This window comes from Corylus avellana, chromosome ca11 (genome assembly GCF_901000735.1).
Source record: "Corylus avellana chromosome ca11, CavTom2PMs-1.0".
In the NCBI taxonomy this organism is placed as follows: Eukaryota; Viridiplantae; Streptophyta; class Magnoliopsida; order Fagales; family Betulaceae; genus Corylus; species Corylus avellana.
The window spans coordinates 12,869,722-12,883,909 of NC_081551.1; the positions used below are offsets into that span (position 1 = coordinate 12,869,722).

Sequence of the window (14,188 nt, forward strand, 5' to 3'; positions counted from 1 at the left end):
TCTAGAAAACCCAAAATCAAATCTTTTTCGAAACTAGGTTAGGATTTAATTAGTTTAGATATAATTTGTTTTTCAAAAACACAACTTCCTGTGAAATCGACCTCGCACTTGCAATCTTTTAACTGCAAACGATTTGTGCACTTGCGAGTATATTAAAATTTTAACACAACACCCACGTCCAACACAAACGTGGCCAAGCCACCCACTAACACACTCTACAATCTCATAATTGTAGAGTAACCCACAAACCACGATTCACTTCGCCAGCATGGCACACATGGATCCTTGGGAATGTGGGGCCGAGAATTACAGGGCTACAACTACTACCTGATTCCTATAAAAGGGAGTCACCAGTTCATTATTTGGGTAATCACAATTCTCTCGCAAGCTTTCATTGCGCTTATACATTCTCAAACAGTTCACTGACTTAGGCATCGGAGCTATTCCCACCGGCACACTCCTTGCAGCTCTTATCCTACCCTTTTCTTCTTTTGCAGACCGACGACTCCTCGGACTTCGTGCCATGTCACTCCTCAAAAAACTATCATCAACAGTGCGGACATGTAAAAAAAAAAAAAAAAAATCTTTCTCTTTTCTCTAGCATTCATTTGAAACAAGATTTAATTGGTTTATCTTTTCTCTTTAAATGGTATAAAGAAAGAATAAGGGAAACTACTATAAAATTTATTTGAATAAGAAATCAAAAAGTTGTTTGATTCCTACATTTAAGAAAAACTATTGCTTATGTCCCTCTTCTATTCATCCAAAAATGATGTGCTTTTTAAAATCACCATCGAACTTGTAATTAATTATTATTAAATTTTGATCAAATAATAATTTTAAAAGCCACTTTATTTACCCTGTTTTTGCCATTTTATTATCTTGATGATTTGGGTTAAATAATACATAAAAGAATGACCCGGTCCAAGTTATATGGACTCCTTTTTTACGACAAGACTTTCAAGAGTCGTTCGATTACATGTGGTGTTGGCTCAATTTTGTGGATTAAAAGTAAAAGTCAAGAGTCAAAATCTTTTGTTTAAAACAAGTAGTCAAGGGTCAAAGTTTTGTTCGCGAACTTGGCCTACATTTCAGCAAAATGAATGCGCGTGTAATATTTAGGAGAGATCAGCTTTGATTTGGTCTTACTACTTTGTCGCCCGTAGTCTTCGTATTAGCATCTTTTTCATGGTATTTTCTATGGAAAATTTTGTAAATCAATTACTTTTAGAAGCCATCAAAAATATAAACTCATAATATACATATTTGATTTAAATGATAGTAGTTGAAACATTTATAATCAACCCTTAAATAGAGAATATTTATTTAAGAGGACCACATTATATAAATTTTGACGAAAATAAGGTGATGAATAGAATTACTCTTTCTCATCATGCGTTTATTAAGCCCATCTTTTGCACAAGTTTTTTAAGTCCAATAATTATAAATATTAGTGCAAACTTTACTCAACCCTGAATTTCCATTACATTTGTAATTACCCCATAAACTTAGAAAAACTTTCAATTTAGTCAATTCATCTTTCAATATTTTTCAATCAATTTCACTAATTTATTAGGATTTTCTGTTAAATTCTATCAAAATTACAAAAATACCATTATATATATATAATTTTCAAAGAGTGGGCATTTTTGCAAATTCTGTTAAATCATAACCAACGCCTAAATCATTTCAACTTTTTTTCCTAAAAAAAAAAAAAAAAAAAAGTACTTTGATACAACTAAATTGAAAATTTTTTAATTAAGTTTAGGAGGTAATTACAAAAGCAGTCATAATTTATGAGGACTAAGTGAAATTTCTCCTAAATAATATAAATAAACATAATTAAGCTCTCTCTTTTTATCAATTCGTTGTCGGATTTCTATCAAAAAATTAATTAATTCCCATTTAAACCTAATTACCAATAAAAATCCTATTTTTCTTATTTAATAACCAAATTATATTGGTGATGAGTACTTCATTCATTTAATATTGAAATATACAGAAAGTCCAACATTTTGAAAATAAGGTTTAGAGAGAGAATGAGAGAGGTCTGGTCTCCCTTTTGCTTCAAACGTGTTTTTGGGGGCACTACTAAGGGTGCGTTTGGGAGTGCGTTTTTAAAAAAATAATCTGCGATTTTAAATCAAATCGCAACTTTAGGGTGTTTGGGATTGCGATTTTAAAAACGCAAATTTTAAAATCGCAAAAAAATCTGCGATTTTCATAAGTTGATTAGAGGGTGCTTATTTGAAAAAGTGCGAATTTAAAACAAAATCAGGATTTCTATTAAAAAGATATTTGGTTCAATAGTTACCTTTTTTAGAACGCGAATGAAAAAAATACCAAAAATACCCACCTAAAATATATTTAAACCCTTCTTTTCTTTTCTTTTTTCTTCATCCTCTCTGTCTTGTTCATCCTTATTGGTAATTTGGTCATGAAACCGCAATTATATGCTAATGTTATCCAAACATTCAATTGATAAAAAAAGTACTTTTTAGTATGTTTTACCAAACGCCTGTGCGATTTTAAAAAGTAGCGATTTTAAAAACGTAATTTTTAAAAACGCAATTTTTAAAATCGCACTTATTGAAATCGCACTCCCAAACTCTATAAATATTTTTGGGCTCAACTAAAATTTGTTAAGGAAATTGGAATGAAGACCAAAATGGATTTGAAAGCGTGGCTCTTCTTTGTTTCTGCGATTGCAATTCTTGGCCACTCAAAACTAGCTGCAGCACAAAATCACCATGCTCGAAGAGAACTTGCTGCTGACATTCCAGGTAACTACATACATTCATTTTTTTTTTTTTAGGAAACTTCAAAAAAATCTTCTTGAACTTTCATGCATTTTGAAAGTACCTTTTTAAAGTTAAAAAAAACTCTCAATTAATGGTATTGAACTTTCAAGCTCTTTCAATTAAATTATTTCCGTTATATCTTGTCAGTTTGATCGAACCTCATGATTTCTTGTTAATTTGTAAAAATTGCAAGGTTTCATTAGCATTGACTGTGGAAGCGATGAAGATTACCTTAACGAGGCAACTGGGATTTCTTACAAGTCAGATAAGGAAATGATAGATACTGGAATAGCTATGACAGTGTTCAGTGACTTTGGTAATATTGAACGGAGGTTGCTAAGGAGCTTGAGAAGTTTTCCTAACGGAACAAGGAATTGTTACACCCTAAGACCGGAGCAAAGCAAATATAATAATTATTTGGTGAGAGCCACATTCGGGTATGGGAACTATGATGGCAAAAACATGACCCCAACATTTGACCTATATCTCGGCCCTAATCGGTGGGACACAGTGAATCCAGAAACTCCAGTTTATTATGAGATTATTTATGCTCCCTCAACGGATTACATAGATGTGTGTCTCGTGGACACCGGCCATGGCGTACCCTTCATTTCAACATTGGAACTACGTCGTTTGGACAATTCAATTTATCAAATTGATGAGGACGTGGCACTTTCTGTCCACCGATATAGCATCGGCATGAAAACAACTGAATTAAGAATCAGGTAATTATTTTCCTTTCGAACAGTATATAAAGTTGTTCGGATACAATTTGAATGCATTTCTCTCGATAAATTTTAGAGACCATCTTTTTATCATCTTAAAGTTGACGTGCCTTTTAAAATCATCATTAAATTTCTCTCATTAGGTATCCAGACGATGTCTATGATCGCTATTGGAACCCTTTCCCATATGATAACCCTTGGAATCCAATAGCCACCAATTCGGCAATTTACACCAAAGGCAATGATAACCCATATAAAGTACCGGCCAAGGTGTTGCAGACTGCTGCCACAACAATGAATGCTAGCATTCCCTTGAGCTATTACTGGTCTCCCCCAGATTCTCTTTCTAAATATTCTTTTAACTTTCACTTTGCTGAGATTGAGAAGCTTGGAGCCGGGCAGCAGAGGGAAATGACCATCGATTTGAATGGTGACCGCAAACTCGCAGAATCTGTTAAGCTTGATTATCTAAAACCACTCACCTTAGTCCAAGGTGATCCCCCAATTAATGGAAGCCTGGTTCAATTTTCAATAATTGCAACAGAGGGAACTAAGTTTCCTCCGATCCTCAACGCCCTTGAGGTTTTTGTGTTAAGAGAGCTCCCAAATAAACCAACGGCCGTAGGTGATGGTACGCTTTCTTCTCTTCTCTGTTTTCCTAATTGAAAGGATTATGCTCAATTTCTTGCTGTTTAGTACATGGAACGACTATTTTATTAAAAAAATGAATAGTTATTTCTAGAAATAGAATAAGATGGAATGAAATAGTTATTCTATTCTTCGATGCTCTTATTGGAATTAAATCAAAATTACTAAAATACCTACAAAAACAAATTGAGGCTCTGTTTGTTTAAGAAGATAGAACTCTGGCGGCCAACGGTGGATTCCTATTAATTCTGGCTAACTCCGACAACCTCTGGCAGATTCAGAAAATAAAAAATATATTGTGAGTTTCTTTTTTTTTTTAAATATAGTTTGTTCCTAAAGAAATGGATATTCCTCAATTTAAGGAATATCCACTCTCATGAAAATGGCTATTATAAGGCTAAAAACCTACCAAATGGTCCCTTCAACAATAGACAAGTAGGGTCTCCAAGAGGCCTAATGAAGTGGAGTTCAAATCTCCATTCCCACTCCTATGCGGACATGTCAAACAGAAAAGAAAAAAAAAAGAAAAAAAAGTAGGAGTCTTTTATAAATGATGATTTTACCAAATGGCCCTTAATTTCCTTGTGTCCAAAATATAAAATGAATCGTTTTAAGCTTTTCATATTTCTATATATATGATTTTGTATTTCGAATTCTCCCTCCAGTCTGAACAACTTCCTTTTGAAATAATCATATATTAATTATTTTGTTTTTCATTAAAAACATTAGTTGAAGCTATCATGGAAATCAAGGAATTGTACAGCGTGACTAGAAACTGGCAAGGCGATCCATGTGTCCCAAGTAACTTCTCATGGGATGGTTTGAATTGCAGTAATGACAATCCTCCAAGGATCATCTCATTGTGAGTGTGCTTTTAATGCATCAAAACTTGTTAGACACGTCTGTGAAATTCAATGGCAATAACTTTTCCTTCGTTCATAATTATAAACAGAAACTTGAGCTCAAGCAAATTGGCAGGGGAGATTGCAGCTTCATTCTCCAATCTCAAAGCATTGCAATCCTTGTGAGTCTTAATATTTGGCATTCATTTACATCACACCATTTGCTAGCTTGATATTACCGATTGGCAAATGGATATCTTAGACTGCTGATCAAGGTTTTAATGCTTGGAGAGCATATTTGTGGGATTTGATATAAGGAACTTTTTACTTGGAAAGTGTAATATGTATATGCAACTCTCGTCATTGAATATCACATTGTAAAGAATTGAAAACAATTTTTTTACTTAACATCTACGAATATGTTTATCCCAAAGCTTGCTAACTCTTTCTGTTTCAGGGATTTGTCATATAATGATTTAACAGGGCCATTTCCAGATGTTTTAGCGCAACTGCCGTATTTGAACACCCTGTAAGTTGTTGAGTTTTGAGGTATTGTGAACTTGACCTTTGGGAAAGGAAATTGAGGTGATGTTCTTAAGTTTAACACTATCTCTGCAGTGATTTAAGTGGTAACAAGCTCACAGGTTCAGTTCCTGAGGCTCTTGTGCAAAGGTCTATGGATGGAAAATTTGCACTGAGGTTAGTTTATCTTCCTGCCACCAATGTTAATTCATTTTCTTTGGTTGCTTAATAAAGCTATTTTAAATTGTCCCTTCTATTTTGTTTATCTTTTCCCTTTATAATTACTTGTTGTAGACTGTAGATGGTAAATACTAGAAAAACCCTTTGAATTTCCAATAGTAATTTTTACTGCATGATGACAACATCATCAATATATCTTTTAGTAACTTACTTACAATGGCATCTTACTTTGATGCGCCTTATGCAAGAGTCGGCGACAATCCAGATCTTTGTCTGCAGTTAGCTCCATGCAAGAGAAAGAAGAAAAATAAGTTGGTTATTCCTATTGTTGCATCGTCTATTATAGCAGTCCTAGTCCTTCTGTCCACCTTTGCTGCTTTGGCTATATATAGAAGGAAAAGAAAAAGAGGTAGTTCTTTCTTTATCTTTTGCTTCTGTAATTCTTATTACAATTTATAGAGCTGAGCTTATTTACAAGAGATATGGCACCCAATCATAAATCATCTTATTTTTTCCTATGATACACAAGGCCTTTAAGAAGGTTATGAAAAATGTGAACATAAATTGAGGGGAAAAGAAAAGGAGAACACTAATTAGCTTCTCACTAGAGGCCATTTTGACGAAGCATATAATAGTAAAAGGAAACTATGTAACTTAAGATTGCCTTTTAGGATAACTGGTAATTTAATATGGTATCAAAGCCAAAGATCTGGGATTGAAACTGGACTCCGTCATGGCAAACCCCCCCCCCCCAATTTCAATTAAATATTCCACGTGTTGGTCCTCACCTATTAAAAGGGAGTTTGAACCCACACGTGATGGAGAGTGTTAAAGTAATGGTTAAGTGATTAAATTTACCTCTTTCTATTCGCTTAAGCTTTTGGGATAACTGGTAATTTAATATGGTATCAAAGCCAAAGATCTGGGATCGAACCTTGACTCTGTCGTTGCAACCCCCCATTTCAATTAAATATTTCACGTGTTGGTCATCACCTATTAAAAGGGAATTTAAACCCACACATTAGAGAGAGTGTTAAAGTAATGGTTAAGCGATTAAATTTACTTCTTTTTATCAGCTTAATCTTTTGGGATAACTGGTAATTAAACAGAAAGTTGGCAAGAGTTTAAATAGTGTTATCAGATCTCAAGAATACACAAAAAGAAAAAGAACACATCAAAATCTCCTCCATAATCCTAACAATAGCATGTGACATGAAATATATTTGATGACACAAGCATGATTAACCTTTTTATATTACATTTGTGCATGTTGCAATTGTGATGATCTTCTTTATTGTACCTATAGTTGCCAAATCGAACATCAAATCACAGAGTCGACGGTATAGCTACTCTGAAGTTGTGAGTATAACTAATAACTTCAAAACCATCATTGGAAGAGGAGGATTTGGAAGCGTGTACCTTGGCACACTGAAAGATGATACTCAAGTTGCTGTTAAGTTGCTCTCTCCTTCATCAAACCAAGGCTATAAAGAATTTCAAGCAGAGGTTAGATAGAATAGTGTAGCCAGTGTGTTCAATTACTTCAAAAGGTTTCAAGAAATATGACTGCTCCTACTAAGAATGGAGCCCCGCTTTGAAATGCAGGCACAACTCTTAATAGTAGTTCATCATAGAAACTTGGTTTCTCTTGTTGGATACTGTGATGAGGGTGATCAAAAAAAGGCACTCATATATGAGTACATGTCTAATGGCAATCTACAACAGCAATTATCAGGTATTTACCATCAAAAGGGTTCCTCATCCTATATATGAGTCACTATTAAGTTACCTTTATCCAATCAGAAGTTGGGCAAGGCTTGATTAGAGTTCCATAGCTACTAATCGCTAACCGCACTAACCGTTAACCACTAACTGCTTTTGAAGGCAGTTTAGGAAAAACCGCTAACCGTCTAAGTAGTTATAGTTAGAAGTTTTGGGTTTTAAAAAAACCGCTAACCGCCTTTAATATATATTAATGTAATATATATAGAAATATATAATTTAGAAATTATGTCGTATGTAGTAGGGTATTATCATATTACCATAAAATGACGTCATTTAAAAAAAAAAAATTAACTTTTTAATTTTTTTTTTTAAAATAAAAAGCAGCCGGTTAACCGCATAGGCGGTTAGCGGAAGCAGTTACTAACTGTAACCACCTTTTTCACCCCTAATAGCTACACTTGATAGGCTTCTAGTTAAATTTGGCCACCTAACAAGTTGTAACTCATCCCAAATGCTTGTCAAGTCATTTACCATAAGCAGTCTCATGTTGCCTGCTCTTATTACCACACACAATGAGCACCACCTCTTGAAGTGTAATCATTATTGTGCTTTTGTGAAGTACCAATTGTAATATCTCAACATACAAGAATGTGGGAACAAAACAAAAAGAACATAAAACAGATATTTTTATTTTCTTGCATCATGTGAAGCTGGGAAAGTTCTTGATAACAACTCAACTAAAAGAGATAACTTGATATGTTTTTTTTTTTCTGCAGTTACCAACACATGCGTCTTAAAATGGAATGAGAGACTTCATATTGCAGTGGATGCAGCACATGGTTTGCAAACAAATCAACTAAATGATTATTTATCTCATCTATCTTTGGATAAGTTAACAATTTCTGGTTGATTTGCAGGATTGGAGTATCTACATAATGGTTGTAAGCCACCTATAATCCATAGAGATTTGAAAACTTCCAACATTTTATTAAATGAACACATGCAAGCCAAGATAGCTGATTTTGGGCTATCTAGAGCCTTTGTGAATGAAAATGACTCTCATGTGTCAACTCGTCCAGCTGGCACATTAGGGTACCTCGATCCTGGGTAAGTGTTTAGACCTACTGATTCCAAATACTTCTTTTCTTAGTTAATAAGCTTTTAAGGCATATTGTTTTACTTAAGCTTCAAGCAACTAGGATATAATGGAAGTAATGAATATGCATAAAATCACCCTTTGGGCTCCTTATATCAATCTAATCACTTTTGTTTTCTATACAGATTTCAAGCATCTAGAATCTTCAATAAGAAAAGTGATGTCTATAGCTTTGGGATAATTTTGTTTGAGCTGATCACTGGCCAACCTGCAATAGTAAGAGGCCCTGTGAAAAACATTCACATATCTGAATGGATTAATCCTTTGATTGAACGGGGGGATATTCAGAACATTGTCGATCCAAGGTTAGAAGGAGCATTCAACACCAATTCAGCTTGGAAAGCTGTGGAGATAGCCATGTCATGCATAGCACCAGTTGCAATCGAAAGGCCAGACATGAGCAATGTATTGGCAGAACTAAAGGAATGTTTGGCTCAGGAAAGAAGTCAAATGATTGCAACTAAAGGCTTATCGAAAAGAACCCCTTCAGAGCTTGAATCTGAATTTGCTCCCCATGCTAGATAGTTATTAAACAAATTGTTGTCAAGAGTTCCTTCCTTCTATGCAATATGAGAAGTTAGTTTGTATTACATCAGTCATTTTCAAAAACTTGTATTGTATCCTCATTTCATGTTTGTATTTCTATTTTTGTTGAGTATGAGTTTGTGTTATTATGTACTTGTTTAGCTTTCTATTGGATAAGCAAACTATAACATACATATTCTATAAGTACTTAATTATTATTTTCTTAAAAAAAAAAAAAAAAAAATAGAAAGCATTTTTATTTAATGATAAGCATTTTTATTTAATGCTTAACTTTTACAGTCATAAAAGATAACTTAAAAAAATTTAAATTTAAATTTAAATTTAAAAAAAAAAATTAAAAAGAAAAAGAACCCACTTAATGTGGCCATGTGGCTACCCTAATCGGAGGAGGGTGGCTATGCATCCATCTCAATCTGGTGCGGCCACCCTTGTAACATCCCCAAGCTAAGCTAAACCTTAGGCAATGATAGGCTTACTGCATGTTGGCCCATTCCTTGGGGCCTATATTAGCTTAGTTTAATAAATAAATAAAAAACCCTTAAGCATAATATGCAAAATTTTATATTGTAGCTATATATTAAATGATATGGATGGTTTAATGCTTCATGGTAGTATGATAGTTAGAGCATTCACAACAGCCTTAACAAATTTACTAGCGAAAATACCTAAAATATCACATTTTTCTATTTTATCTATCCACTTTTTCAAAGTACTTACATCAACCACAACATTTTAGTTATCAACTTTCACTATTCTATTTAAATATTTATTTTCAAAGATTTCTCTATTCTTTCTCCATTAACAATCATATTTTTGAATATTTGTCTTTTCTTAACGGCCATATTTTTTTTAAAAAAAAAAAAACTTATTCCTAATGATCATATTTTTGAAAAAAAAAAAAAAAAAAAAATTGTCCTCATGGCGGATGCGCTTTCTTCGGAGTCTTTAATACGTCGTCGTCGTGCAATCCAAATCACTTTTTCCTAATATTTGGCTCATAGTTTTGAATATTTGTCTTTTCTTAACGGCCATATTTTTTAGTATTTATCTTTTTCTAAAGGTCATATTTTTAAAAAAAATATTTTGTTCCTAATGATCATATTTTTGAAGAAAAAAAAAATTGTCCTTATACAACGGTCATACACTTTCAATATAAATAAGACAATTTCCTTTTTAATTTCATTCACCTTGTTAGAACAATTTTCAACATGGTGGATGTGCTTTCTTCGGGGTTTTCAATACGTCGTAAAGGACACTCAAATGCCAAAGTCGGACAGTTTCTAAGAGAAATATCGTGTTTTGGCACACAATCATTCAATATGCTCAAAGGGACTAATTGAGCTTTGAGAGAGAATATTCAAAGGATATGAGAATATGAGAGAAAATGTTTTAGTACCTTGTGTAGGGGCTCATTTATAGGCTTGGAGAGTTGAAGTAGACCGGAATTAGTTCTCCTTGTTTGAGTTGGATTGGGTGTCCAAAATTGAGATAGAACTCAACAGCTATCATGTAGAGATAATCTTGAGTAGTCATCTTGTAGAGATAATCTTGAATTCATGGGAGCTTGAGCTAGGATTGAACTTGTTTATTTCAATGTAATCCTAATTGAAATATATTATCTATTGATTAATTAAATAGCCCTTGCTATTTAATTAATATTTTTATGGGTCTATTCTTGGCCATTGGGCCTAGAATTTGGTAGGCTTGTAGTGTGAATTTATTTCCAACACACCTTAACCAAAGTTTATTTTCCATTCAATCTCAATTTTTTTCTTTTATGGCAAGTTATTTTTTCAATAGTCCTTATTTTCTTCCCAAAATGCTTCTTCGTGATTCTAATGATGATTTAGAGACAATTACTACTGCTATGGACATTGTGATGCCACCCAATGTCGTAGATCGTTTGCAAGGCCACGATAGGCATTTGCTCAACTATTTTGTTGAATCACCAATATTCCCTCCCAAAATATTTTGTTCTGGATGAAGCGTCCTCTTTTTGCCGTATTCAATCCGAGGTCGAAGCTCCCAAGCAATACTTGGTTCTTTCTTCCATTGAAGAAATAGTGGTGGAGCACTTGGTTCTTCTTACCTTAAAAAGTTCCCTTCTACAACAATACTTTCAAGAGATCATCGATTACATATTGTGTTGACTCAATTGTGTGGGTTAAAAGTATAAGTCAATAGTCAAAGTTTTGTTCACAAACTTGCCCTACATTTCGCCAAAATAAATGAACCCGCACATTTATGAGAATCAGATTTCGGTGAGAGTTATCTGCATTGATTTGGTCTTAATTACTCCTTTGTTGCTAGTAGACTAGGAGTCTTCATATTACCGTGCTCAAAGGATTGAGAAGTGCTAGAGAGTTAAAGAGAATTGTTCATAATTTTTTTTAAACTGACGTACCAAAATTTTAAAATGAAAATTCAAGGGATGGCTGCCATTATATATGCCACGTTAGTTTGAAAAAAATTCTGAACAATTCTCTTTAACTCTCTAGCACTTCTCCAAGAGCCAAAATAATTATTTTATTAAAAAAATTATTATTAGAAATTAAAAAAGTAAAATAAAATAGTCATTCTTATTTATTAGTTTGGTTGTTTCATTTTAATAAAAGTTGAATTTTAATTAAATTTACTAAAAAATGTACACCCAATAATACAATTCGATCTTAATAACATATATTTTTTAGGATTAAATACTTCAGACCCTCTTGGGGTTTTATAGCTTTATTTTTTGCCTCCTGGGGTTTCATTTTTATCACAGGAGGTCCATGTGGTTTTGATAATAGACCAAGTTAGTCCTTCGTCAGTTGACCGTTAGTTGACTTAACGGAATTCCACGTGGACCAATCAAATGTTGACACGTGACACCTATTTAATACTTTTTTTTTTTAAAAAAAAAAGTATTTCTAAAATTAAAAACCAAAAACAAAAAAAAAAGATTAGGTGTGAGCCACCACAGGCGAAATTGGTTCCCGTACCCCCCTTGAATCAAAGGGTGGCTCCTTAGTTGCCCGGTGGCTTTCGACCACCCCAATCACAGAAAATACTTTCTTTTTTTTTTAATTTAAAAAAAAAAATAAGTAAGTGCCACGTATCAACATTTGATTGGTCCACGTGAAATTCCGTTAAGTCAACTAACGGTCAACTGACGGAAGACTAACTTGGTCTATTATCAAAACCACAGAAACCTTCTGTGATAAAAATGAAACCTTAGGAGGAAAAAAATAAAGTTGTGAAACCCTAATGACTAATTTAGTATTTAACCCTATTTTTTAATATGTTTAAGGAAGCAAACTCTGAAAACCTTTCGAAGCAAAAATAATTGGTTCTTGTGGGTGTAGTAAGAGCAACAAGGACAAAACATCTTCATCTTCAAAGAAGTTCTGCCTTCTTAAACAAACGAAGCTTCAGTTTTTTTTTTTTTTTTTTTATAAATTGAATCTCAAATCATATCTTCTGCATTTTATACATATTGAGTAGGAGTGTCAAGGCGGTTACGGTTAACGATTATTGGCAATAACCGCTAACCGTAACCGCCGGTTAGTAGATTTCACTAACCACAACCGCTAACCGCCTAGCGGTTAACCGACGGTTAGCGGTTAGTAAAATAGATAACCGCCCGCTAACTGCTTTTTCAAAATTGGGCTTTTTGGGCTTTCTTTAGAGCTTTTTTGGCTTCTTTTTTTGGGCTTTTTGGGTATTTTTGAGTTTTTTTACCCTCATTTTTTTTTTAGTGTAATAATGCTTTAATTAAATTGTAGTTATAAGTAATATATTGTTTAATTCAATTGAATCAATTGTGATTATCATTGTACATGAATCATATGATTAACTTGTAGACTTATGACTTATGAGTTATGTCATATTATATATGTATTATTTATTATTATATAATCATATGATTTAATAATCAATTCATCATGTGATATAATCATATCAATTATAGTGATAATATATAAATTACTAAAATTATAATGATAATACATTAATACTTAAATTGTGTTTATAAGTAACACATTGGTCATTGTTTAATCCAATGTCAATTACTTAATTTGATATTATACGAATTATATCATCATTGTACATTAATAATATGATTCACTTGAAATCTTAAATAAAGTATTTGAATTGTCATTGAATCATATGATTAAGTATTGATATTATACATTTATATTATTCATATGCATACGTAGACTTATATAGACTTATAACATAGATAGACTTATAAGTTTATAACATACATTGGAAATAAGTCTCTAGATATTTAATTGTTGTATCAATATGAATTGGTATACTTATGAGTTATGTTATATTATATATGTATAATTTGTTATTATATAATCAAATGATTTAATGATCAATTGATCATGTGGTATAATCATATAAATTATAGTGATAATATATTAATACTCAAATTGTGATTTAATTATTTTTTAAAAAAAATTGTGATTTAATGATCAAGTGATTATATGATATAATAATATAAATTATAGTGATAATATATTAATTCTCAAATTGTGATTTAATTATTTTTTTAAAAAAATTGTGATTTAATGATCAAGTGATTATGTTATATGTATAAATATTTTTATAATTATAATTATAAAAATATATTATATAAAAAGGCGGTTAGCGGTTACGGTTAGTAAACCTAATAACCGCTAGGCGGTTATAGCGGTTAGGCGGTTAGCGGTTAATACGGTTAAGCGGTTAAGCGGTTAGCGAGCGATTTTTAATCGCCTGCCTTGACGCCCCTAATATTGAGAGGTATTTTTGAAGTATTAGTTGAAGCTCATATCATATTTTTCGCATTTCTTATACTTACAGATGTTTAGGGTAGTGTTTTTCAATTAACTCCCTAGTAGTTGACGTGGAAATCTTGTCTTAACTCTCAGATTTACTATTTTTATTAATTCATTCTAACGAGTTATAGTTAGATCCTTTGAGACTTATTTATGAAAGTAAATAATTCTATGGGAGGCGCTTGAATTTTAATCACCAATTTGTATTAAATATCTGGGACGCTACATGAAGGCCACC

The 14,188-nt window shown here is 32.6% G+C and overlaps 1 protein-coding gene across 1 annotated transcript; it reads left to right on the forward strand.

Moving 5' to 3' along the window:
• The first annotated feature begins 2,668 nt into the window (after positions 1-2,668).
• Positions 2,669-9,206, forward strand: LOC132165094 (putative leucine-rich repeat receptor-like serine/threonine-protein kinase At2g19230). The gene is made up of 13 exons (XM_059575596.1): positions 2,669-2,783; positions 2,995-3,526; positions 3,670-4,157; positions 4,904-5,036; positions 5,127-5,198; positions 5,474-5,545; positions 5,635-5,715; positions 5,967-6,127; positions 7,025-7,224; positions 7,324-7,453; positions 8,220-8,282; positions 8,361-8,550; positions 8,725-9,206. The coding sequence occupies exons 1-13, from the start codon at positions 2,669-2,671 to the stop codon at positions 9,122-9,124; spliced, it is 2,637 nt and encodes an 878-aa protein (XP_059431579.1). The 3' UTR covers positions 9,125-9,206.
• Positions 9,207-14,188: the final 4,982 nt, after the last annotated feature.

What these genes read in the sequence shown, in the direction of transcription:
- LOC132165094 (XM_059575596.1), top strand. Translation starts at nt 2,669, where the DNA reads ATGGATTTGAAAGCGTGGCTCTTCTTTGTTTCTGCGATTGCAATTCTT. An exon ending in ACCAACGGCCGTAGGTGATG is followed by an intron (nt 4,158 to 4,903) that starts GTACGCTTTCTT and finishes TAAAAACATTAG; the next exon opens with TTGAAGCTATCATGGAAATC. An exon ending in TAGAAGGAAAAGAAAAAGAG is followed by an intron (nt 6,128 to 7,024) that starts GTAGTTCTTTCT and finishes TTGTACCTATAG; the next exon opens with TTGCCAAATCGAACATCAAA.